Here is a 23,784-nt window from a genome sequence, read left to right on the forward strand (position 1 = left end):
TGTTAAAAATAAGTGATGATAATGCTCATGATAGAGTACATAAAATAACTGGTTTTGTGATTACTTGAAAAGTAAAGGCACATAATATTACACAGTCACCAATGAAACCTGTTTAATGAAAGTTACTTTGCAGTGGACATCTGTTTAAGATTACAAGATAGTGCAAACTCTGATTATCACAAGTAGTACCATTATGTTCAATGAGACTACACATGCTAGCTGTATGAGGCTGCTCCTTTGCAAGGGAGATCAATGGGAGTTTTGTCATTGAGTTAATTGGGAATAGGATCATGCCCCAGATATGGTAATGAGGATTTTGCAAGAAGGTCACTAATGTGACTTGTGTTTTTCTCTCATGCTTTTAAAGTGCTGCTTTTCTAGTGATATTGCATTTTTGGGGGTGGCTAGGAGGAGGAACGGAGAAGGGTAGCATTTTTCTAAAAAGTTCAAAAACGTGACCTGTTGGCTTACATTTCTAAAGCCCTAGCACATGTTTAGGTACTATATAAAAAAGCAGCAAATTTGGGGAAAGGATGCTATGATAGGGATAGAATCAATAAGGGTTTCATTGTTATTCATGAAAGGATGACGTTTGTTTTGTGTTTTGGGGTAAGATTTAGCGGAAATTCCTAAGTCTAAACTTATCAAACTTATATAGAACTCTGAAACCATTGTTAAGCAATAGGATTGTTGTGCATAAACTAGAGCAAGAGGCCTGGTTAATTGAGCAAAGGAATTGAAAACAAGATATTCTGAATTCTCTTCCAGATCTGAGACTGATGTCTTCTGTGACCTTGGCCAAGTCATTTACTGCTGTCCCCCTGTCTGTAAAATGAGGGTAACAATACCTGCCTTACAGGGGTAACAAGAGGATTAAATGGCTAATGTCTGTCTGCAGATGAAAAGGATAAGAGGTTTTTTTCTCCTAGCTGCAGGTTGGAAGTCAGTAAGTACTCTGAACTCTGATATTAAAACGGACAAGCCAAGAACCTGAGAATATGAAATTATTCAAGATGGCACGTTTAAAGAATCCTTCTTAGTTATGTTAAGTGAAGCATTGATTTTGACTCTTCCTAACATACTGTTCCATAGCAGAGGAAGCTGCAGACTCTTCACAATGCATACAGAAAGCTCTGCTTTCCTTAATGTGAAGTTTTAGATGTTATCCTAGTTGCCCTGTACCAAATAAGCGTGAAATTAGTTTGGGAAATGGTGGGTGAAAGTTAACAGATCTTAAGGAGAACAAACAATCTTCTGATGACAAATTAATCCAATATCTGATCTAAACTGTAATCTGCATTTAAAAAAAAAAAAAAAAACCTCAGCAGTGCTTCTAATCACCTTCAGCACTTTTCCCAGAGTAAGTATTTCACATAGGCCACTATGGTTATTACTTTCATATTGCTATTTCTACGTGTGCTATTCCTGCCTATTAGTTACCTGCTGCCTCCTCAGATTAGGCTGCCATAAATGCATCAAGCCTCTGTTCTTTAAGGCATTGGTCCTAATCTTCAAAGCAAATAATGGATCAAGTCCCAGCTAAGTTAGCGAGAGCATTTTTCTCTACAAATTACCTGCTCTGCTGGCACAATACCATTCACAAAGTCCAGAATCATGCACATTTAAACTGACAGCAAAACATTCTCAACTGAGGTGATCACAGGTGGAATGAACTGCCGCAGAGCAGAGTAATCCAGAATCTGACCAACCTTTAGGAAACTCTGCACAACATTCTTGCTTTGCTAAAGCTTTTTTACATAACCAGAAAAACATTCACAATATCAGCCATTCCCCTGTCAAATCAACCCTGGCTCCCCACGATCCCCTTTCCCCCCCCAAAAAATAACAAAAAAAATCCTATCCTAGGCAGAGCTTTCTATCTCGTTAAAAAGAGGGGTTGGAGGGGAAACAGACTCCATGAAGCCCACTATGGCCTTTGCTAATCTTTTAAATCAGGAATGTGCTCAAATAATACAAATAGCATTATAAAATTCTAAGCTAAAATAAAATGATCACAACTAACTAGAGTGGAAATTTATACTACTGTTGAATGAGGTACAGAAGAGATTGAAAATAGCAAGGACCCAGTACCAACACTATACCTATATTAGGAAAAATGTCTGGGGATGTTCAGGCTAGAGAGTGTGAGAATGAATATAATCATTTCTAGGACAATGGGTCTCAACCTTTTCCCTGCTGGGGCCTCCCTTCCACTTAACAATATGGGAAGGGCAGGCGACTTACAACCCCCAGGTTGAAAACCCCTGTCACTTTCTGCCCCTCAAGAGAAGCATTCAACGTAAGCCATTGCAGATCAGTGAAGTATTCAGCAGGGGCAGAGCCACATTCAGTAAAGAAAACCCTTGGTATGTCTCTGCACTCAAGCAAGAGCTTCAAATTTTCACCGGGTGAAAACTAACAAACTTCATGGTGGCTGAGGAGCTGCCAATGTTGGGTGCCCAGTTCTTCATATAAAATAGGGAAGAGGCTTGGCTCTATTAAAGTTCACATCTTTAACAGCCTTGTCAAGTACCTCTCGTTTCCAGTGGCATCCTCTTTTCTGCAAAAGCTTCCTGGTGAATTGAACAATGTGCCCAAATAGCTTGGAATATAATCCTAGTTGAGTAGCCTCTGTATTTTCAGGCTCGTCTACAACAAAAATTGTATAACCCCTTCCGCACAGTGTGGACATAGTTACATTAATAGGGGGGTCAGCAACCTTTCAGAAGTGGTGGGCCGAGTCTTCATTTATTCACTCTAATTTAAGGTTTCGCGTGCCAGTAATACATTTTAATGTTTTTAGAAGGTCTCTTTCTATAAGTCTATAATATAGAACTAAACTATTGTTGTATGTAATGTAAATAAGGTTTTTAAAATGTTTAAGAAGCTTCATTTAAAATTAAATTAAAATGCAGAGTCCCCCGGACCAGTGGCCAGGACCAGGGCAGTGTGAGTGCCACTGAAAATCAGCTCGCGTGCCGCCTTTGGCATGTGTGCCATAGGTTGCCTACCCCTGTATTAATAGAAAGATGCCCATTCCGGTATAGCTGGGCCTGCACAGAGGCAAATAAGCTATATGGGTATAAGGTATCTTTACACGGGTATAACTGCATCCACATGGGGACTGTACCAATATAAACTGTACAAAAATGGGTGTAGACCAGGCTTTCCTCTCATTGCTTGGTCTCCGTCATTGCAAATACCAACACAGTGATACCAATCCAACTCAACTGCAGGAGCTGATTTGTAGAGAGCTTCAAAGACTTCTTTTTCTCCCCTCTCTAATACATCCTGTCAGAGCACAGCAAAAAAGGAAGTCTTTATGTATGGAGCCGTCCCACTCAGCATGGAAAATAATAAAAGGTGGGTGGATGATGACATTCAGTTGTACTGTATTAATAAATACTGGCTCTCCTGGACTCTTCTAAACAGCTGTTCCTGAACACCTGGACCTAGATCATGAATTTGTCAGCTGCAAATTGTTTTGTTTTGACTTGATGGCAGCAGCAACTCCCACGATCCAAGATATGGGCTCCCAATCAGAGTTTCCCCTGTTCTGAGGCATGGCAGCTTTGGCTATGTGTACTGACACTTAATATGACACTCAGAGGGGCTCATGTTTACAGTATTGCCATTTAATTAAACAGTCTGCTGAGTTTATAAATGTATAAGCTTTAATGTGAAGTGTTTGGTGTAAAGATAGAGGTGTGGTCTACAAATTGGTCAGTGCCCCTTCCTTTTAGTGAGCATATTCATACCCCATAATCCTTTGCCAGCTACTGCTGCAATCTATGGCATATTGGAAAAAATGTCAAATTCCATGCCTGCAGAATTTCAGAGTCCATATGCACTTGACTAGGGCAGCTCACACCTCTTAGAGCCATTATTCCAGGCTGTCTTTAGATTCAGGAAGGCACCCCTGCACTAGAATATACATGGCAAACCAAAAAAAAAAAAAGTGATCACTGCAACCCTAAGAGCTAGTGACATTTTTTTTAAATGATTTTAAAATGGAAGAAAAGGTGGATGGGGATGACCCATTAGTTGTAATCCCTGTTCTAGGATAATAAACACAGCTGTGCATAATCTCACTTTTTTGCTTATAACAGAAATATTTTGCAGCCTATATTGTTGCACTTAGCCTACTTTGAGTAATGCACTACCAAATTAGTGTGTCTATAGGAATGGTGATATACCCTTGACCTCTGTAGGATTGGTTGATGTATATATACACAAGAATTGAATGATACAGAGGAGGGCTGTACAGCCATAGGAATGTATAATATTTAAAGTTGTGGAAAAGCTATGCATGTAAAACATAAATAAAAAGGACTTTTTGCATGAATGGCTAGCGACAAGACATGAGAGGAAAAAGTCTAATTGCATAATCATAAAATAGCATTTGTGCCAGGCAAGAGTCAATATTTTGCTATTATCTTAGATCTATATGTGATAAGCATAGATCTAAAGAAAACCCCATTGGACATGAAAGAGGGTATGAGAGAAGCAATATAGGAAACAAATGGGGAAGATGACCTTTCCTCTCAGCTGTACTCTATCCTATTCTACCCCAAATTGTTAATCATTAAAATTTAATCCTTTATTGGTCCAATTACAGTTCCCAAAATACATTAGACCTTTGCCCATAAATGTCTCTTCTCCTTAATAAATATATAGAGATGATAATAATAATAATATGCTGAATCGATATTATATTTTCTTTCTCTCTGCAAGTAAATGATATGCTATAATGGCTTTGCAAGAGGAAGAAATAATCTGTTCCAAGCTGAAAGATGTGATTAAATGTATGAAAAGAACAAAGACAATCTGCAGATACTGGTAAAGACCCCTTATGATATGATGAGATCTGAGACTCTGTGGTGAATATCACACAGAAGAAAGAAAGCACTCCAGGACTTTTAAAATCATACCTTTAAAGGAAATATAGAGGTGCTGTGGTTAAAAGACAAAATGGCTGTAGCTGAAGGACAAAAGAGGTTTTTGAAATTCAAACTGTGTGAGAGAAAATATAATTGTCTGCCACATTTGAAGTAAATTTTTCATCATGAGCTGATTCTGATAAGAATAGTACTTCATCTTAGCTCAAACAAGTATGTTATCACTTTGATTCAGAGAAATGGTTTATATTCAGTATAACATAGTGTATATAAAATGGGGTTCATTCCATCGCATGGACAACATACAGTGGTCTTGTTAAAAGCTGAACAACTTATAATTGGCATCTTTTACTAAAATGGGTCTTATCTGAGCTTTTTCTTCTCATTCAAATCTTTGGATCATTTTTATTTTTACTCTCTAAACATGCCAATACCAAAACTGCTCATAATAAAAATCTGAATGTTATTTTTTTAATCTAAATGATTAGTGATAGAGGCTTTGGTTAAAATGACATATTGATTCATTTAAGTTGAAGGCACTATAAAGGGTCAAGATTAGATGAAAATTAACAAAATACCAACCTCCCCCTGGAATCTTGTAAAAAGAACCATGTATTGTACTGCTACGTTTACAGAAGAAATAATGACCTTAACACACTGGCTTTTTTTTTTTTTAAATGATTCAAATGGCTTTGCTGTTTGACAGTCAGAACAGTTTAAGCGATAACTGATAGGACTCAGACAGGCATAATTATCATTTGTGACAGGGCTCTAGAACTATTACTCATATGTCTACCCAGATAATCACAAACAGAGATTTATGACCCATGTGAGAAATGTTTCTGGTTTCTGAAAGGGGAGCACACAGAGTGCTGCAAGAAAGAAGAAAAGTCTTTGCCATTATGAATTTAAGACAATAATTTGACAGCTAAACATCACCACACTATGTCACAATACAATAATGAACAGCAGACTGTAGTCAATGGCTGCCATGTTTCCAGAGTGTGTGTAATCCAGGATTTTGGGAAACTTCCTGTGCTGATTTTAAATTGAGGGGTCCAGGAAAAGGGTTGTTTTTTGTTTTGTTTTTTTAAAGTCTAAACACAATAGTCATTAATTTTCAACAATAGTACAGTAATAATGAAGTTTAGTTGGCTACTGAAATAGTGCTATGTTTCAGAAATAAATGAATTAATCTCTTTAAATTACTTACCACCTTTATCTATAAAATACAAATTCTCTTGCTAAAACCACATTCCTCTGAAATTAGATCAGTTTCAGATTGCGCAGTGCTTGCTATTTCCACATTCTCTGGTGCAGTTTCCTGATTAGCAGGGACAACAGGAAGCCAAGGAAGCAGGGGAAATGGGCTCCTGCTGTGGATATGACAGTGTCATCCAAAAATATTGAATTTTGTCATTTAAAAAAAACAGAGCGCAAAATTCTCTGCTGGTCAACTGAGCTACGCCAGCAGAGAACTTGGTCCAAAATTATTAGCTTATTCACAAAAGGTATTTTCTGTGTACCTCAGTCCAGTGTGCTCTTATTGAATCTGTACCTTTGCAGCGTGAATCAATAAGATCACAGAACACCTAGTACTCTGAGATCAATTTTATTTGCCTGGTAGCTATAGACCCCAACAAAGCACAAATCAAGCCTAGCTACATAGTTTAATCTACTATATCTATGCTTGAGCACCTCCACAAACTGTAGGCTATGGCTGTTTTTTGAGGCGATCTGGTCCCAGAATAGTTGGTCCTTGTGGGTCCACCCTATGTGGATCCTTGCGGGATTTAAGCACGCCAAAAAACCAAGTATCTGGTGAGTAAGGCAATGGTTTGGCTCATAAATTACTTCTATGTAAGTTACTGTAAGAGCCAACTGACAAATGAAATCCTTCTAAATGAGTCTCTTTAGTCTTGCATTATCTAGCATTCAAATTAAATTAATTGTCCTTTAAGAAAATGCATGCAGGGTATGACAAGGAATATGAGCCTTAAACAGGTTTCTCAATGTGACCTCAAATGGCAGGTACCAAGAAACTAGATGTAAATGATTTGGTAATAGCTTGCAGACAACCCTAAATGAAAAATTATTATGTTTTGACAAATAGTTGAGGCTATAACACGTACCTATTAGTCCACCTGTTTCAAGTTTCTCACCTTACAATTAGCTGAATTCCCCAGGGGGAGGGAATTAGTTAGCTGAGGATGCTACATTAATCTTAGTATTACCTAATTTTTTAAATAAAATTGTTTTGGTTTTGCTATGTAGCAACCTAATTACAGCAGGTATGTTCCAATTAGGCAAACTGGCATCCTGCAACAACTGGATGTAACTCACCTTCTCATTAATATAACAACCAGTAAAGTATAGTTATCTAGTCTTTAAACCACAGTGAAAAAGAACACAAAAAGAAAAGGGGTAGGGATCCCCATTTAAGAAGTGGACAGTAAGTGGTAGAGCTATTACTATATAAGGATTTTGGAACTTTCACTCTCCTTCTCCATTTTATTTATAATTTTGCAGACTTAATTCATTGGAGGCTATCTTAATAAAAATAAAAACATGATACAAAAAGTCCTGAAAAACAACTTGAGCAATTCAAACAAACATCCATTCCCCAAAAAACAGAGCCAGGAATAAAGCAAATAGGAATTAAAAACCCATCTGCTTATAGATACATTTTGTTGTTTATAAAAAGCAATGCCACACAACATATTAAAAGACTATTCAGTAACCAATAATTTTACCCATCTAGTCCTCAATCCTGCAACTTTTTCCATATGGACAGACTCCTGTCGATATAGATTTGTGCAGGCTCAAGGGGCACTCACATGGAACAAGTTGCAGGATCAGGGCCATGATCAAAGTTATCCAGTTCTTCTGCATTGAAACATGCCTGTCACCTAATTAACCTGTTCGAAAAGCTTTGGCAATGTCAAAATCTCAGTATGAATTTCTTCTCATCAACAAATCTCACAGTTTGGCTGGAAAGAAAGCTTTAATCTCAATGGCTTTAAATTCAGATATCAGCATTAATCTTTTTTCTATGGCCTCAGAATTAACATTATATCTTAAGTAATTCTCTATTACAATTCAGAGTTGCATTATCTTTTATTTGTTATACTGATAAAAGCCCAATCTAATGCCCAATACAGTCCCTGAAGAGATTCCCAAGGTGTTCACTGAAAGCAGGTCAGGGCTGTAAACGATTTGTCAAGTATGAAATGACAAATATATTAGCTCTAGTGAACTGAAAACAGATGACTCTCCATTTCATAGAGAAAAGACTGAATCTGTTCTGTTTAACTCGACAGACAAAAGCGTGCACTGCTGTTCAGCGTGACATGACTTTTCCCCTCCAAAGTGTGGAAGAATCTGAGTGTCCATTATTCTGAATCTTGATTAATTTGAAATTAAGCATGGGGTAGGATGTGTAATCTATACCAAGTGCAGTTCAAAGTAATCTGCAGCTATAAGGCATGGCTAGACTCTTGACAAGGACATGCCTGTCACTGTTGCTCAAGTGTTGATCCCTTGTACATCTGTTTCCCAGTAGATATCCAAGGACACAGTCCTAGGACACCTGGTCTTTCCACTTTACAATGTCTACAGTGAAACTTGTAAGAGATACCACCCTTATTAGGCAGCTTCTTGTCTTAAGAGACTGGCCCAAAGTATCCCAAACATACAGAGTACAATTCTGCTCCACCTTTGTTAGAAAGCTACTTCTTTTAAGCAACCATGTTTCATGAGTCATTTTAATGGTTTAAGACAGATTTCATTGTTACACAGTAAATAGTATGTACAGTGAGGATCTGAAGGTTTTAACTAAGCACCTCCTATGTGGTAGTGTTGAAATGTCATTTCATGTTAATCATCCATAGTCCTGGAAATAATCTAACTCGACTTAGCTTTAGTTTTGAACTCCTTTACTAAGGGTTTGATCCAGCTCCATTAAAAACCATGGTAAAACTTCCATTGACTTCAACAGAAGTTGGATCTGGTCCTAAAAACCCATTCACCATAGCTGTAAGCCCTGCAGCCATCCATCTCTTTATAGGGGCTGCCACAGATAGATGGGTTGTTACAGTGCTTGACCACAATCCTGAAAGGTGTGGGTTTGAGTCTTGCTTGATCTCCCACTGAAAGGCCAACCTGGCTACCTGATCCAGCAGGTTAGGGCAGTCAAAGGCAGTTGGATGTGATGTTGGCTACATTGCTCCCTTTCTGTTCCATTAGGTATGACACCTTGTGCCTTACCCACCTCAGCCTGTTGAGCCATTGGCTCCTGGGAACTTTGACTTTGATTCATGAGGGAGGGGATATAGCAGCAGAATGCCCATAAGAGATTTTTTCTCCTTTTGGAGATGGAGAACATTTCAAAGCAACTAAATAGTAATTTACCAACGTGACATTTCTGGCTTCTACTGCTATTTTTGTACACTTCATAAAATCAAAAAGTAACTTAGGCCATGTCTATATTAGCACTTATGGCAGCAAAACTTTTGTCGCACAGGGATGTGAACGACATAAGTCTTGCTGGCATAAACACTTGTGTGCACAGTGTTATGTAGGCAAGAGACGCTTTCCCACCAACACAGCTACCGCCGCTCATTGAGGACTGTATTGGTACAGCTGTGCTGCTGTAAGCTTGTAAATGTAGACATGGCCTTAGTAACAGAAGCCTTACTTACTCTCTTTTCATTTTTAACCAGTGTAAACTCATAGCTGATGAGTCTGTAAAACTGCTTAGTGGAGGGGATCTTTTTTCTTTTAAAGGTGGTGATTTGGCAATGGAATCTTACCCTCAAGATATTTTACTATTGCAGGAAAAACTGTCCACCTTGGGGTAGTAAGGTTAAACATTTATCTTTTTCCCTTTCTTGGTCTTGGAAATATAAATTGCTTTTACCTTATTCAGTTAGTAAAACAAGCTGCTAATAAGTTAAAATTATATTTTATCATCCTGGACAAGAAAAATGTAGATTTTATTATGCAGCTCATTTATAACAGAACAGTGATCATCAAGTGTGGAGACAGTTCAAGGTTCCCATATTGTATGAACAACAGACTTCCCGAGGGATCTGGACTAGTGCTGATGCTCTTTAATATATATATAGCTGACCTGCCGCCCACCTAGGCAGCTAAGTTCGTGTACACTAATAGCATCTACCTGGCAAGAGCCAGAAGAAGCTTGAGGCACTGGAGTCTCGTCTGTTACCTGATCTTGACATCTTGGCTGAGTACTTTTCAAAGAAGACACTCCCTAAAATCCAGTCGAGAGTCACACTCCTCTTTCTGGCAACTCATGGTGCGGAAGTGCTGCAACCTTATAAACATCTTCCAATGCCCTAATTATTGCATCTGCCAAATACCGTGCAGCCACATGGGGCTTCAGACATCATTGTGGAAAGCTGGACTCAGTGTCAACACTGCCCTTCATATCATCATCGGTGCAACCCGGACAACTCATTTCCAACCTTCTGGTCCTGACTACCATGCTCCCCTGGCAGCTAGGTGTGAAGGCAGGGCCCTGGCCACATTATTATATGTGGTAAACTATCAAGACAGCTTACTTCATAATTTCATCCCAAAGCCACATCAAAATCCCTGTTAAAGTCAAGACACTCCTTTTCTGAAAAAGTCGAGCCTCTCAGACAGTACATCAGAACAGCAGCAACAGGTGGTGCAGGATTATATTTTGGATCAGCGGTGCATTTCTTGGCAGATAGACAACTCAGGTCTGAGTCCCCTCGTCTCACTGGCTCAGCTCTCACATGCCCCCAAAGAACAACTATATGAACCAAAAGATCCTTCTTTGTTATAACAGGCTCTATTGTGGTCACCGGGGGTGGGGTTAACTATTGCTGAGGCTTCTTGAGCTCCCCACCCTGCCCCTGTGGAGCTCAAGTTATGCTTATGGACTGCCCTTTTTATCCTCTTGATGGTGAATGGATGTGCTTGACAGCTCTGGATGACTGCCATGATAGGGGCTACATCATTTACTCAACATCCAACTCACTGCTTGTACCATCAGAAGGCATATGCCAGAATAAATTAGTAAAAAGAAAGACAAATAGTTATAACTTTAGTGTTCACTCAGCAGGAAACACTGTTAGAAAGGTTGTAAAGTGTTTCAACTATAATCCCTTTCTTTCCATCATTCATGAGTTTCTGAAAAATTCTCCTTTGTGTCTTAAGTATTCCAAATATCATATGCCACTCTTAAGTTTGCTCCACAGGGATGCTGACTTTCTACCACACTCTGTTTTATCACCTAGTAGGGATTTACATTATTTGTGGAGGGGAAGAGAGTATGTAGTAGGTGTCTTAACTTTTAATTTCCTTACTTTAGAGTAAAATAGATTGAGTGTAATAAGCTCTATTATTTCACAAAGATACTGTACAAGTTGGTCATTTCTATACTGACCTAGTAAATATTTGTTTCATTGCAACTAGTCACTGCTGTTTTTCTTTTTAACCACTAGCTTAAGTTTTGCTGGCCCTGCAAGTCAGGGGCTCAGTCCTACTCCTAGCGACTTTAAAGTATTTTGCCATAAGAAGACATTCTACAAGTAGCTGCAAGTCCGCTATGTTCATTTCAGCTTTATTTTTTGGTATGTAGGGAGAAAAAATTGAGGGCTACAACAAATCCATCTGCTAAAAGCCTGACAAATATGTGAGGGTATGACAGACAGACAATTTATGAGTTTCCTCAAGAATGTCCTTAAAAGGTAATATATAATTAAAGTTGGAAATAGAGAGATCAAAGCTTTTCCCATTCTTGTGTGGTTTGAGCTGGCAGCATCTCTCACACAAAGTTACTGCACCAGTTCAGTTTATCTAGTCAGATAACTTGGGAGGGAGGTATGGCTTGATCTAAATATATCAGGCGTAGAAATCCCTGGAACACTGTATGCTCACTATATAAATACAAGTATTTGGTTTTAACCCTCAACCTGCTTCTCCCTACCCTCCTTTGTCTAGCTTACAGTTCTGCATTTGAGATAGAAAGCCTTAGGAGCAGGGACCACAACTGTTCTGAAATCTCTATAAATGACCATGCTTTCCAAGTTCAAAAGTCCAATATCCTTCCAATGTAGATAATATATCATATCATAAAGTGGGTGCCATTCCAGTGGAACCTTAAAAACAAGGTCCCGGCTGCTCTGGGTAGACATCAGAGATTGCATGGCACTTTTCAAAAGGTATGGCCAAATTCCTCTCTTCCTGTTATTGTGCAGTGGACTAGCTGGCTACTGACTTCTGCTCCAGCTGTGACTGTGTTTCAGTTGTGTTTAGCTATACACTACTCCAATTTGTAAAACACTTTTGGATCCTTTAGAATTAAAGGTGCTATAAGACCTAATAGTTTCAATGTTCACTTTAGCAAAAATTTGAGAGACAAGAATACAGTCCAAAAATTCATTTGTGCTCAAAACTAGAGCCCTACGTGGAACAATTTTTAAAAATCCTGCTCCTGTCTCGCCCCGCAATACCCATTCACACCCGCTCCCACACTGTTTCTTGAATTTTTATCCCACTCCCAGTATTATGGCAGCGGGTCCATCTAGTACCCGCAGGATCCCAGTCCCGCTGCAGGGCTCTACTGAAAACTTTTTATGCTTTGAAAGGTATAGAGACCATCTGGGATTTAAAAACCATCATCAAGCCATCATTGGCTCATAAGCCAATTTGCTTCTGTGGAGGAAGTTGCTCTATTAGGGCAAGTAACGCAAAAACATGCCAGAGGGATCTTGCTTACACGCACAGTCCCAATGAAGTCATTAGGACTTCATCCATCAGTAAACTGATTTACATGTGTTTGCAGGATTGGACCCTTAAATGACAGGTAAAAAAAAAAAAAAAAAATCTATGTCTGTTTTAATTTGAAAATAACTGAACCAGAATACTGGAGCATTCCTATTTAAAATAAATATACATATTCTATTTTCATATAATGTGCTTTCCATTATGACCAGAACATGGCTTATGCTTCAGTATATAGGAGGAAAACATTGTTCCTAGAACTGAGAATTTTTGAAATTTAGTACAACGAACTAACATTCATGCAACTTTACATTTTATGCCACACACATTTTTATTTTTTGGAATGGGTCAGGAGAAGAGGGGGATGTAAATAGAATAGGACAAGCTTTTTTAATGCCAATAATATAGCAAGTTGTATCCAAATTATTACATTTAATACATTTGGAAGACTAACCATGGTGAAAAGGGTACAATTGCTGAATATACACACAAACATTAAAATTGTCTAAATACAGAAGTTGTCTTTTTGATTACTAAGTTTGCTATATGAAACTTATAGAACTCCATTCTTTCATTTTTCACTTATGCCTTACTGAGTGAATTAGGTCAGAAATGATTTTCTTTTTAAATGTAAGCACGCTGTAGTACACATTTAAAGAGAAAAATACAAATTACTGCACATGAAATAGCTTTTTCCTATACAGCAGCTCTACTTTTGTTGAGTTTAGATTCCATTACTATCACAGTTTAAAAGGAGAATACACACAAATAGCAACCTAAACTATCTTCACTTATGTCAATGCAACACATTATATAATACTAGCTTTTGCTGACAGTTAAGTAGGGAACTACCTGCAGAATTGGATCTGTGATTCTGGGTGTAAGTTGAATGTGTGCCAGACACATGAACCAAACACCCTTTGAAGAATAAGCCCTTAAGGTCACTCTGTTTTTAAAACAGAAACTGCAGCGAGTTAAGGCATCTCTATACTGACGCAACACAAGACTTAGTTCAGAGGTCAAAAATGTAGCTACAATGTGGGTATTTGTCTTATGGAGGCTCACAGATACAACATCTACAATAATTGCTTTAAGACACTGTATACTGCTCTAAGTGTACAATGTCATTTTCCTTTACAACCAGCCTTCAGCATAGCTAGTGAAGTGTGGTATTCCAAGGTAAGCATTTTACAAACCCTAAATTCAGGACAGCTTCTCTAAAAGTGTAATTTGAGATAGCCAAGTAAACACCTTAATAAACCACTGATTCCTGCAGCTTAGTCCTTTCACTGATGGAAACTATAAAGTTTATAATATATAAGCTACTTAAATTGTCCAAGATGTATTAGTTGTTCTCAACCTTTCTTCTCAAGGCAGTCCAAATTATTAGACTGTATCAAAGTCTGATGTCAGAATTTTACAGCAGTTTTTAAATTTCTAAATTTAAAGGGAATTAGCCATGTTGAAAACTGCCGTTTTACTTAAAAATGGTGCAAAGAGCTGGTTACTCCCAGATACATGTTGAACACATTCAATATTACACACATGCGCACACACACACTTGCACTTTTAAATCGTAATAAACTTAGTTTAATGCTTTAAAAAGCTCTGAAAACAAAACAAAAAATATATACTTCAAGCTTAGTTCTAAGCAAATATGGTAGTATCAAAAGTGTTAACACATGCAAACTATACTCCCAATATACTTATTTTGTAGGGTGTTTTTTTTTTTTTTTTTTTTTTTTTTTTAAAGTTGAAGGTTACCTTCCAGAAACAAAGTTCACCCAGTACAAAATATTGCAGTTTGTCCCAGTATCTTGTATTAAAGGTTTCCTGATACTTCATCTTCATGCGATTGAAAACACTTGCGTAAGAGTTTGGCTTATTACAAGCCACACAGTGGCTGACAGACTGACTGAACCTATGCTTTTACTATTCAATACCGTAAAAGCTGAGTAAACCATTTTGAAACAGATGTTAGCAGTCACAGAACTATGTTTATGCAAGACAGCTCTAGAAGTCAATGTAAAAGTTATTGCCCCTTGGTAGCACTAAGAAAGTAAATTAGATCAGCAGGAAAAAAAGGGTACTGATAACATTCACTAGCATACATGTAGCTTTTGGGCTAGGAAGAAAAGAACATGGCAAAATATGGTTTTATGTAGAGAGGGTGAAAGATAAATATCTGAGAAATTGTGTAAACAATCCACCCAGTGCAGAACTGGAGTTAAGTGACATGGCTGATAAGAGCAGACTAGCTTAGTACAGCTTGGAATGTGTGTATCAAATCATTTCTTCAAACAGTATTTATCTGTACTGTTGACAAACGCATACCATCCATAGTTACTCACACCACAATTATGAAAGAGTTATTAGAATACTCAGGATGTTATCACCCTCTTGTTTGATCAAAATTATAGCTGTAAGTTACTTGCCAAAAATCAGTAGGTTGGAAACACCCAGCCTGCAAATTAAAAATGATACCACCTGTCAAACATGTTGGAGGACTCCTCAAAACACGTAGCGCATCACTTTCCAGAAGTAGCTTATGCATGTGTAACTTGTATTGACAGTCTGCCAGAAATAAATGAGTTTAACAACAGGTAAGGTAGCGGGGGTGTACCCCCCAAGAAGAGATGTCTAGATAGATTCCAGCCTCCAATCTTTCTTGGAAATGGGAGTTACACAGAGTGAAAGACTGATCCATGCACTTTTGTCCCTGCTGTGTTGTTCCTAGAAATAGTCCTCCTCTTCATCAAAAAAGCCATTTTCCAAAGCATATGTGCAGTCTGCACTAGATACAGCTTGGCATGCCCCTTTGTATTCTTGTATTGATTCATAAAGAGAGTACAGTTGACATAGCAATGACATATCCAGCTGCCGAAGGCCAACCTGATGGGGGGAAAAAAATAAAGACATGTTGATATTTCAAATGTGATTTGATTGCAATATGGTAGCATTTGCACACTTTTCCCCACAACTACTCAGGTTCAGAGGATGAGTTGTGTGTCACCTTGAACAATTATGCAATATGACAGCTTAATGAATTTACTAAGGAAGGCCATATCCACCCCACCAAACAAGCCAGATGAAAGAGCTGTGGAGAAAGCTGTGTTCCATGGTATAAAATGTGACAAAGCATTCCTTGTGATTCAGTCATGTTACCATGCCCTGTTAACTGGGCAAAAAGCTGTGCAACCCTAGACAGGTGTGCTGCAATGTAAGAGAACTCAAACACTTTGTACGCCCTGTGATGCTCAAGATAGATTTACAGGTGTGACCACATCTGTCCCATTTACTCATCTTCCTTACAAAGACTGTGATGCTATTCTGTTTCAGAAATTCAGGACCAATGAGGTTAGAGTGTAACTAAACCGTTATCAAATCTGTATAACCCAGGGAGTATAAAAATCAAGCTACTGAGTGCCCGCATCAAAACATTCTAGAAATTTGCAGGACTGGAAGCCATGGTGTATACCTTTATCCCACTGCTCAGGAGACTGTAGTTATTAACTGCCTTCAAGTAGCCTGCTGGACTGTGTTACATTGATTTGTTTGCCTTGACAGAGGGCTACAGCATAATTCAGCTGCCTCACGTGCCAACTTCTCAGAAAGAGTCCAGGACTAAGGGTAAAATTTTCAAAAGCATTTAAGTGGTTTAGGAGTTGAAGTCCCATTTTAAACAAGTGATTTATGTACTTTTGAAAATTTTACCCTAGACAACCTGGACAGATTAGATTTGAGCAGTGGGAGGAGCTGACCTTTCCCCATGTAGCTAGGGCACCAGAATTACATGAATTAAAGTTACCATGTATCGGTGTGTGGGCAAACATACACATGCCCGTCAGCTACAAACCAGGCAGAGACCAGAGGGGAAAAAAAAAAAAAACAGAGCTTGCCATTTAATATGAAAGAATTTCCTCACTCTGGCACTGAAGTGCCAATAAACCTTTAAGAGTATTCAGTTGACCAAAGGAAATGCTCAAACCAAACATCTCCTTTATTTGCGATATGTTAAAAATGCCACACAGCTAAAATGTAAGTGAACTGCCATACCTACCAATTTCTGAAAACAAAAATTAGGTTGACACATAGTGCCTAATGAGGGTTAGTCCCAGGGAAGAAATTTACCATAACTAATAATTGGAGAAAGGGAAAAGATATTTATTATTTTTATTATTTGTATTGTGGTAGTACATAGAGGCCTAAATCAGAAATCAAGACCCCACTATGCTAAGAACTGTACACTAAACAAAAAGACAGTGCCCGCCCCAGAGATCTTACGATTTAAATACCTGAAGAGAGGACGGGTAGATACAACACATGGGTAAACAAGATAAAAGCAAGACACGATTAGCTCTTTGTTTGGGGTCCTCCATTTCTGAGGTGAAGGAAGGGATAAAGTAATGTCCCACAAACAGCTTCCCTCTAGTTAAATAAAGCTGGACATTGGTTCTCAAGTTAAATGTCACCAGACCACTGCCACAACTCCCTCATAACCTTCACATCTGTTGTTTTTCTTCCCTATCTTCATTATTTCCTCTGGCTGCTGCCCCCCCCCCCCCTCCTCTCCCCAGTGTTGTCCATGTGCTGCTACCCCAGCACCAAACTGAGGGGAGGGATAGCTCAGTGGTTTGAGCATTGGCCTGCTAAACCCAGGGTTGTGAATTCAATCCTTGAGGAGGCCACCTAGACAGCTGGGACAAAATCAGTACTTGGTCCTGCTAGTGAAGACAGGGGGCTGGACTTGATGACCTTTCAGGGTCCCTTCCAGCTCTATGAGATAATAAATAATAAATGGAGATATACCTAACTTTTCTCCCATCAAAAAGTGAAGCAGGATCAGGAGCACATCATTTTCTCTCAGCCCTGGCAAAGCAGCACGATATTGCAAAAGCAACAGCACTAATGCAACTCCCCTCCAGGGAATGAGCATGACTGAGAAAAGAAGAGTGGGATACTTGTGGCTGAATTAAACCCCTACTCTGCTCAAATCACAGTATAAGATCTTATTCAGCCTTGCAAGGCTAATGTATATTTAGAAGACCAGGCAAAGTCTACATCCTTAAGATGGCAACTAGCAATCAAAACAAATAACTCACCCCAAGCAAGAATGCAAGCAGAATGTTCTGAGGCTACTACATGTACATACACAGAGGAAAGGTTAGGCAATTTTACATCAGAGGTGAATAGTATCTACAAGTATTTGAAGGGCATCAACATTAAGGTTAAGAATTGTTCGGGGAAGAATAATTAGAAGTAGTGAATTGAAGTTGAACAACGAAACCTTTAGGCTGGAGAACAGAAAAAGATTCTAGACAATCAGGTCTATGTCTTATTGGAAGTAATGGAGTTCTTTCTTACCAATGGAATGAGAGTTTCAGCTAAACAGGCTTGGGAACATTCTGTGAAGACAAATTCTGCACTAGCTGGGAAATGGACTAGAATAGACATTCTAATAATTATTGTTTTTCACTGCCTTTGTTCAACAAGATAAAGGCAGATTTAATTTTAATGTAGTACAATCTGATATAATCACTATTTTATTTTCAAGTTATGGTTCAAACCTAGACACTCAGCATCTTTCATGTTCAGTCGAACCTGTGCACAGAGACAAGGCCAGGATGTAGTCCATGATTTTGTGCTATATTTTCTAGAACCACTATAGACAGAGAGAGAACTTCTTAAACACAAAGGGCTAATATGTCTTTACTAATATGTACTAACAATTGTTAATATCTTGTTTTTCTGTATTTGTTCCATATCTCAGACAAACAAAGTAAACAGATCTATCAAGAAAGATAAAAACACAGTCTCTGGCTCTTGGCACGTTGCTAATGAGACCACTGATTCTGCATTTCTTCAGACTTTTGCTAACACATGCTGATCCTGTATGGTGAAAAAGTTTGCTCACTCAAAGTGTACTATGCCTTTTGTGGTGTATACTGAACAAGTCATCACTGTACCTACTCTTTACTCAAATGACATTTCAGAGAGGGTCCTGTCCCGTCCCCCCCCCAAAAAACAAAAACCGTACTCCTTTCTAAATCTACCATTGTCCCCTTCAAAATCCATGCAGAGAACTTCATTTGAGTATGGAGGGAAGATTGCTGGTACATATTTTTTCCCCATGTTGACATTAGAATCTTACCACAAGCCCTTTTCTACTGCCTAAGCATCAAAAACATGCTCAATATTATTTTAATTTAGTATAATGTAAAAAAATTAAGTTTGTAGTTTATTAGTTATATTATAGTATTACCTATCCCACAGAAAATAGGTGACTATTACTGAAATGTTAACCTGTCTGGTCATTCAATGACAGACCTGCGGGTGGCTATATTACAACAGAAAAACTTCAAAAACAGACTCCAACGAGAGACTGCTGAGCTGGAATTGATATGCAAACTAAACACAATCAACTCAGGATTGAATAAGGACTGGGAATGGCTGAGCCATTACAAACATTGAATCTATCTCCCCTTGTAAGTATTCTCACACTTCTTATCAAACTGTCTGTACTGGGCTAGCTTGATTATCACTTCAAAAGGTTTTTTTCTCTTACTTAATTGGCCTCTCAGAGTTGGTAAGACAACTCCCACCTGTTTATGCTCTCTGTATGTGTGTATATATATATATCCTCAATATTTATTCCACTCTGTATGCATCCGAAGAAGTGGGCTGTAGCCCACGAAAGCTTATGCTCTAATAAATTTGTTATTCTCTAAGGTGCCACAAGTACTCCTGTTCTTTTTACGGATACAGACTAACACGGCTGCTACTCTGAAAAGAGACTCCTGAATTTGTCAACAACTGCACCTCAACTGGAGATATGTTCCAGTGGGTAAAATATTTACTCCTCAAAAGATTTAATTAACCAGATTATCACTAAGGATATTCTAGCTATAGCATCAAAGAGATATTCTAATTTAAGCCATTTGATGTGCATGTCTCACTTGATTTTCCAACCAAAGACATTCAAATTTCTAACACTTTCTGAAATCAGGGATTATAAATATTATGAAAACTGCGAATTTTTTCCTGCTGTCCTTTATAATATTGCTGAAACAGTGTTTGCAGTCCATGGAGATACAATGAATCTGACAACCACCTAAAAATGATTGCTCTATGTCAATACAAATTGATATCTCCAACATGAAATTCAAGACACTAATAAAACTGTCTAGTTGTTGAAACACTTTTGTTGTGACAGAATAAGATTTTAGCATTTAAAATGTCTTCTTACCCTGTTTCCCCGAAAATAAGACAGTGTCTTATATTAATTTTTGCTCCCAAAGATGCGCTAGGTCTTATTTTCAGGGGATGTCTTATTTTTCAGAAATGAAAAATGCCTTATTATCGGTGGATGCCTTATTATCGGGGAGGTCTTATTATCGGGGGGATGCCTTATATTACAACGAGAGGCAAAACTGTAAGTAGGCCTTATTTTCGGAGGATGTCTTATTTTCGGGGAAACAGGGTAGTATACTGAGGAGGAGCATTCTACAGGCTGGCAGCAACACCTTATCAGACAAAACGAACATCACTGATTGATTGTAGGATAAGTATAAAATTAAAGAATTCGAGTTAGCTTAAGTTTGGTTAAGAAAATAGCATATTTGCTTTATAGTCTGTGGCTAGTAGGGAGAAGGCCCAAATCAGCAAGTAAAAGAAGGCCATGAGAATAATAAGTAGTATTACTTGTAGTGTAGAAAGGATGTATGGTTCCAAAATAACTAAAGAGCTGCAGTAACAAATTGGCCTGCTAAACCCAGGGTTGTGAGTTCAATCCTTGAGGGGGGGCCCATTTAGGGACCTGGGGCAAAAATCTGTCTGGGGATTGGTCCTGCTTTGATCAGGGGGTTGGACTAGATGACCTCCTGAGGTCCCTTCCAACCCTAAGAGTCTAAAAGAAAAACTGTTTTAAAAGAAACAAGCTCAAATCCTCCCACTATTCTGCTGGTAAACAAGGAATGGGGGGGAGACGATAAGAAAGGAAAGGCCTTGGGAAGAAAGGAAGCTGTAAACCTTTTTTGGATTAAGACAGGAAATAAGGGTGAATTGTCTCAAATTAGTTTTTAGCTGAAGTCAGTAATTTAGCAATGACATCACTTGTTTGTCAAAAGGTATAAACTCTTAAAGGATTCATTGCCAATTCTTGGCAGACCACATTAGAGCTGACCAATATGGGTCTAAGCACCCCTGGGTTTAGCCCATTTGTATCTTGATCAAATGCTTATAAGTCGTTTGTTACTGTTTGGATGTAGTAAATTGCTTATTAGTTAGGCTTTTTAGGCATGTTTAGAGCAATTATATAAATACTATTTGGCCTTTGGATTTAATACAAGGAATTTATGGTTAAGTTTATGTTTGGTGATTTCCCCCATCAATAAATATTAATAATTCTAACACTGATGCAACTGTTTAAACCAATGATCAGTCAAGGATTTTTGCCCTATCTACAGCCCTTCGCAAAGCAGCAAGAGCCCATAACACTCCATTCTCAGAGAAGAAAGTCATATTAAGAATATGTCTACTCAGCATTGGGAGCATGCTTCCCAGCTCCAGTAGACAGATGTGTGCTAACTACACTAAAAATAGCAGCATAGCCAGGGTAGCATGAATGGGGCTCAGCCTAGCCACCTGAGTACAAATCCACCCAGACTCTCCAGGGAACATACTCAGGCAGCTAGCCTACGCCGTCACCCATACTACCCCCAGCAATGCTGCTACTGTTAGCAAGGCAGCTTGAGCAGAGTTAGTACACCTCTATCTGCTACATAAACAGAGTTCCTCTTACTGAAACAGCACAAGAAACTTTTATCATTCGAATACTCAGACACTTTTTTTTTTTTTTGGCAGCCTTGATCATGATTAAGCATTTTCAAAAATACTTGACTGGAGGAGAAAAAAATTCCAGCAAAAGTGTTTCCTAAATCAACTTTAAGCACAGGAAAAAAAAAAAAAAAAAAAAAAAAAAGGTATTTTAAAAACAAATATTTTCAATAGAGCAGAAGGAAGGAGGAGTGGGGCACGGAAAGGGACCTAAACTGGAAAAAAAAGACTAAGGGTACATTTTGAAAGTGTATTTTAGCTGTGGCTAAAGGAAGCCTGATAATTTCTCTGGCGGTGGGTCATTTTCATTAAGACAAAAGTATATTAATCCTTATTGTGATGCACCACAAAAAGCATACTTTCCTCACAATCCCTTGGTCTGTCCTGTGGATGGAGATGTTAAATATTTACAGCCTTAATTTATCCCACAAAGTAACTATTATAGGAGTTCATAACTTTTTTTAGTATTATTATGACTCTGTAAAAACTACTTAAGTTGCTTGATTTACACTGTATTTACGCTAGTTGGAGAGCACCCAGAGTAATATTTTCAAAAGACTATCCGTGATTTAGGAGCTGACCTCTCATTTTCAAAACTGATTCGGGTACTTTAGCCACCACAAGCCTTAAAAGCTTAAGCTGCCTGGAGCCTGTTGAACAGCCCCCCTGTAATTCCTGTTTTCATGCAATGGCTTTTTTAAAACAATCTGGGTGGGGGGCGCGAGGATGACTTTGGACGTGGCCGCCCCTCAGCACGCGCAGGGTCTGATCCAACTACAGTTGTTCTTGCCAGGGGTGTTGGAACTTGTATTGGGGTAGGAGGGGTGCTCAGACCCATCCAACCAAACTGTAAACCCCGGCTATGATAGAAACCACTTCAAGCCGGGAGTAGGGCAACAGTCCCAGCTCCAAAATCTCATGCCCAAACCTTCCCCCCAGTGCGATCCTCTGACCAGGCGCCCCCATCCCTCGCCGGTGGGGCCCGATCCACTGCCTCCTTCATGCAAACAAACTCCAGCCCCACCCCAGCACGGCCGCGGCTACACCAGCGGGGCGCCTCACTCCCAGTTCCGTGTGTGGCGCTTTCTAGCCCGGCGGGGCTTGGTTTCCTCGCCAGCGGGCCGCTCCAGCCGGGGCGGCAGCTGCGTGGGGCGCTCGGTGTCGGGGCAGCGCCGCGCTGCCAACTCCCCCGGGGGCGCCCGCGGCTCTGCGGTGGGGGACAAGCCCCCGCAGCCCTTACTCGCCCCCCTCACTCACCATCTCCTTGCGGAGCAGGGCCAGCGCCGCGTCCAGGTTGGGCGGCCGGGGAGAGCCTCGGCCGACGCTGCTCGCCCGCCCCCGGCTCAACTCGTCCTGGATGCGGGATTTCTGCGCATAGAGCCGCTCCAGGTCCCGCCAGCGCCCGCCGCCGCCGCCCGAGGAGGAGTTTAGCAGCCCGCTCAGGCTCTTGGGCAGCGGCGGCAGCCCCGGCCCCCCGCCACTCTCCGGCCCGCTCATGCTGCTGCTGCCGTCGTCGTCGAGAGCGCCAGCCGCTGAGAATGAGCCGCCTCCCCCTTTGGTTCCGAGCGGCTCCCAGTCCCAGCGCTGGAGCCCGCCCCTGCGGCCCGGCTCCGCCTCCAGGCTGGAGCGGAGAGTCAGATGGACAGAGGCGGGGTTGTAGGGGGCGGGGTACCTGTGACCAGAGGGAAAAGGGGGCGGGGATAATCAGGGGAACCGAGGGAGAAGAGGGCTGGGGACAGTAGGGATGGGAGGAAGCTCCGCCCGGTAGCAAGTTCAGCAGCCGGGCAGTTAGCAGCGCCGGGCACCCCTCCCTTTTCCTGCACAGGATGCCAGCACAATGCGCGCGTTTGTTGCACTGCCATTGAAAGGCCTCCGTGGGCCTAGCCCCGGCTACCTGAGAGCTCAGTTCTCCCTGGACAGCGATTCCTTCCCACCCAGCTCTACTCCACTGGGACTGTGCAGCTTCCCAGCGATGAGGAGGCCCCAGAGTGCACCGGTAAGGGACAGACCCCAGGAGAGCTGGGCTTAGAGTGACCAGACATCCCAATAATATTCGGACAAAGCCAATAGGGACATTGTCTTACATGTGCAACTATCCCTCTCCATTCCCCCTGAAAAAACAACGTGTCCTAATTTTTCACACTTGTTATCTGAGTCACCCTACTCTGGGCCTTATTCCAGCAATGATAAGAATGACCTGGCACCTCACTGTATTTAGGACTGAATGCAAAACTCATCTCTTTAACTTAGCTTTTCTACAATAGGCTCTTCTTTC

General features: G+C 40.0%; 1 protein-coding gene across 1 annotated transcript; it reads right to left on the reverse strand.

Moving 5' to 3' along the window:
- Positions 1–12,976: 12,976 nt before the first annotated feature.
- On the reverse strand, positions 12,977–23,073 carry FAM89A (family with sequence similarity 89 member A). The gene is made up of 2 exons (XM_054022207.1): positions 22,767–23,073; positions 12,977–15,566 (listed from the first exon to the last, which is right to left on the reverse strand). The coding sequence occupies exons 1-2, from the start codon at positions 23,004–23,006 to the stop codon at positions 15,408–15,410; spliced, it is 399 nt and encodes a 132-aa protein (XP_053878182.1). The 5' UTR covers positions 23,007–23,073; the 3' UTR covers positions 12,977–15,407.
- Positions 23,074–23,784: the final 711 nt, after the last annotated feature.

This window comes from Malaclemys terrapin, chromosome 3 (genome assembly GCF_027887155.1).
Source record: "Malaclemys terrapin pileata isolate rMalTer1 chromosome 3, rMalTer1.hap1, whole genome shotgun sequence".
NCBI lineage: Eukaryota > Metazoa > Chordata > Testudines > Emydidae > Malaclemys > Malaclemys terrapin.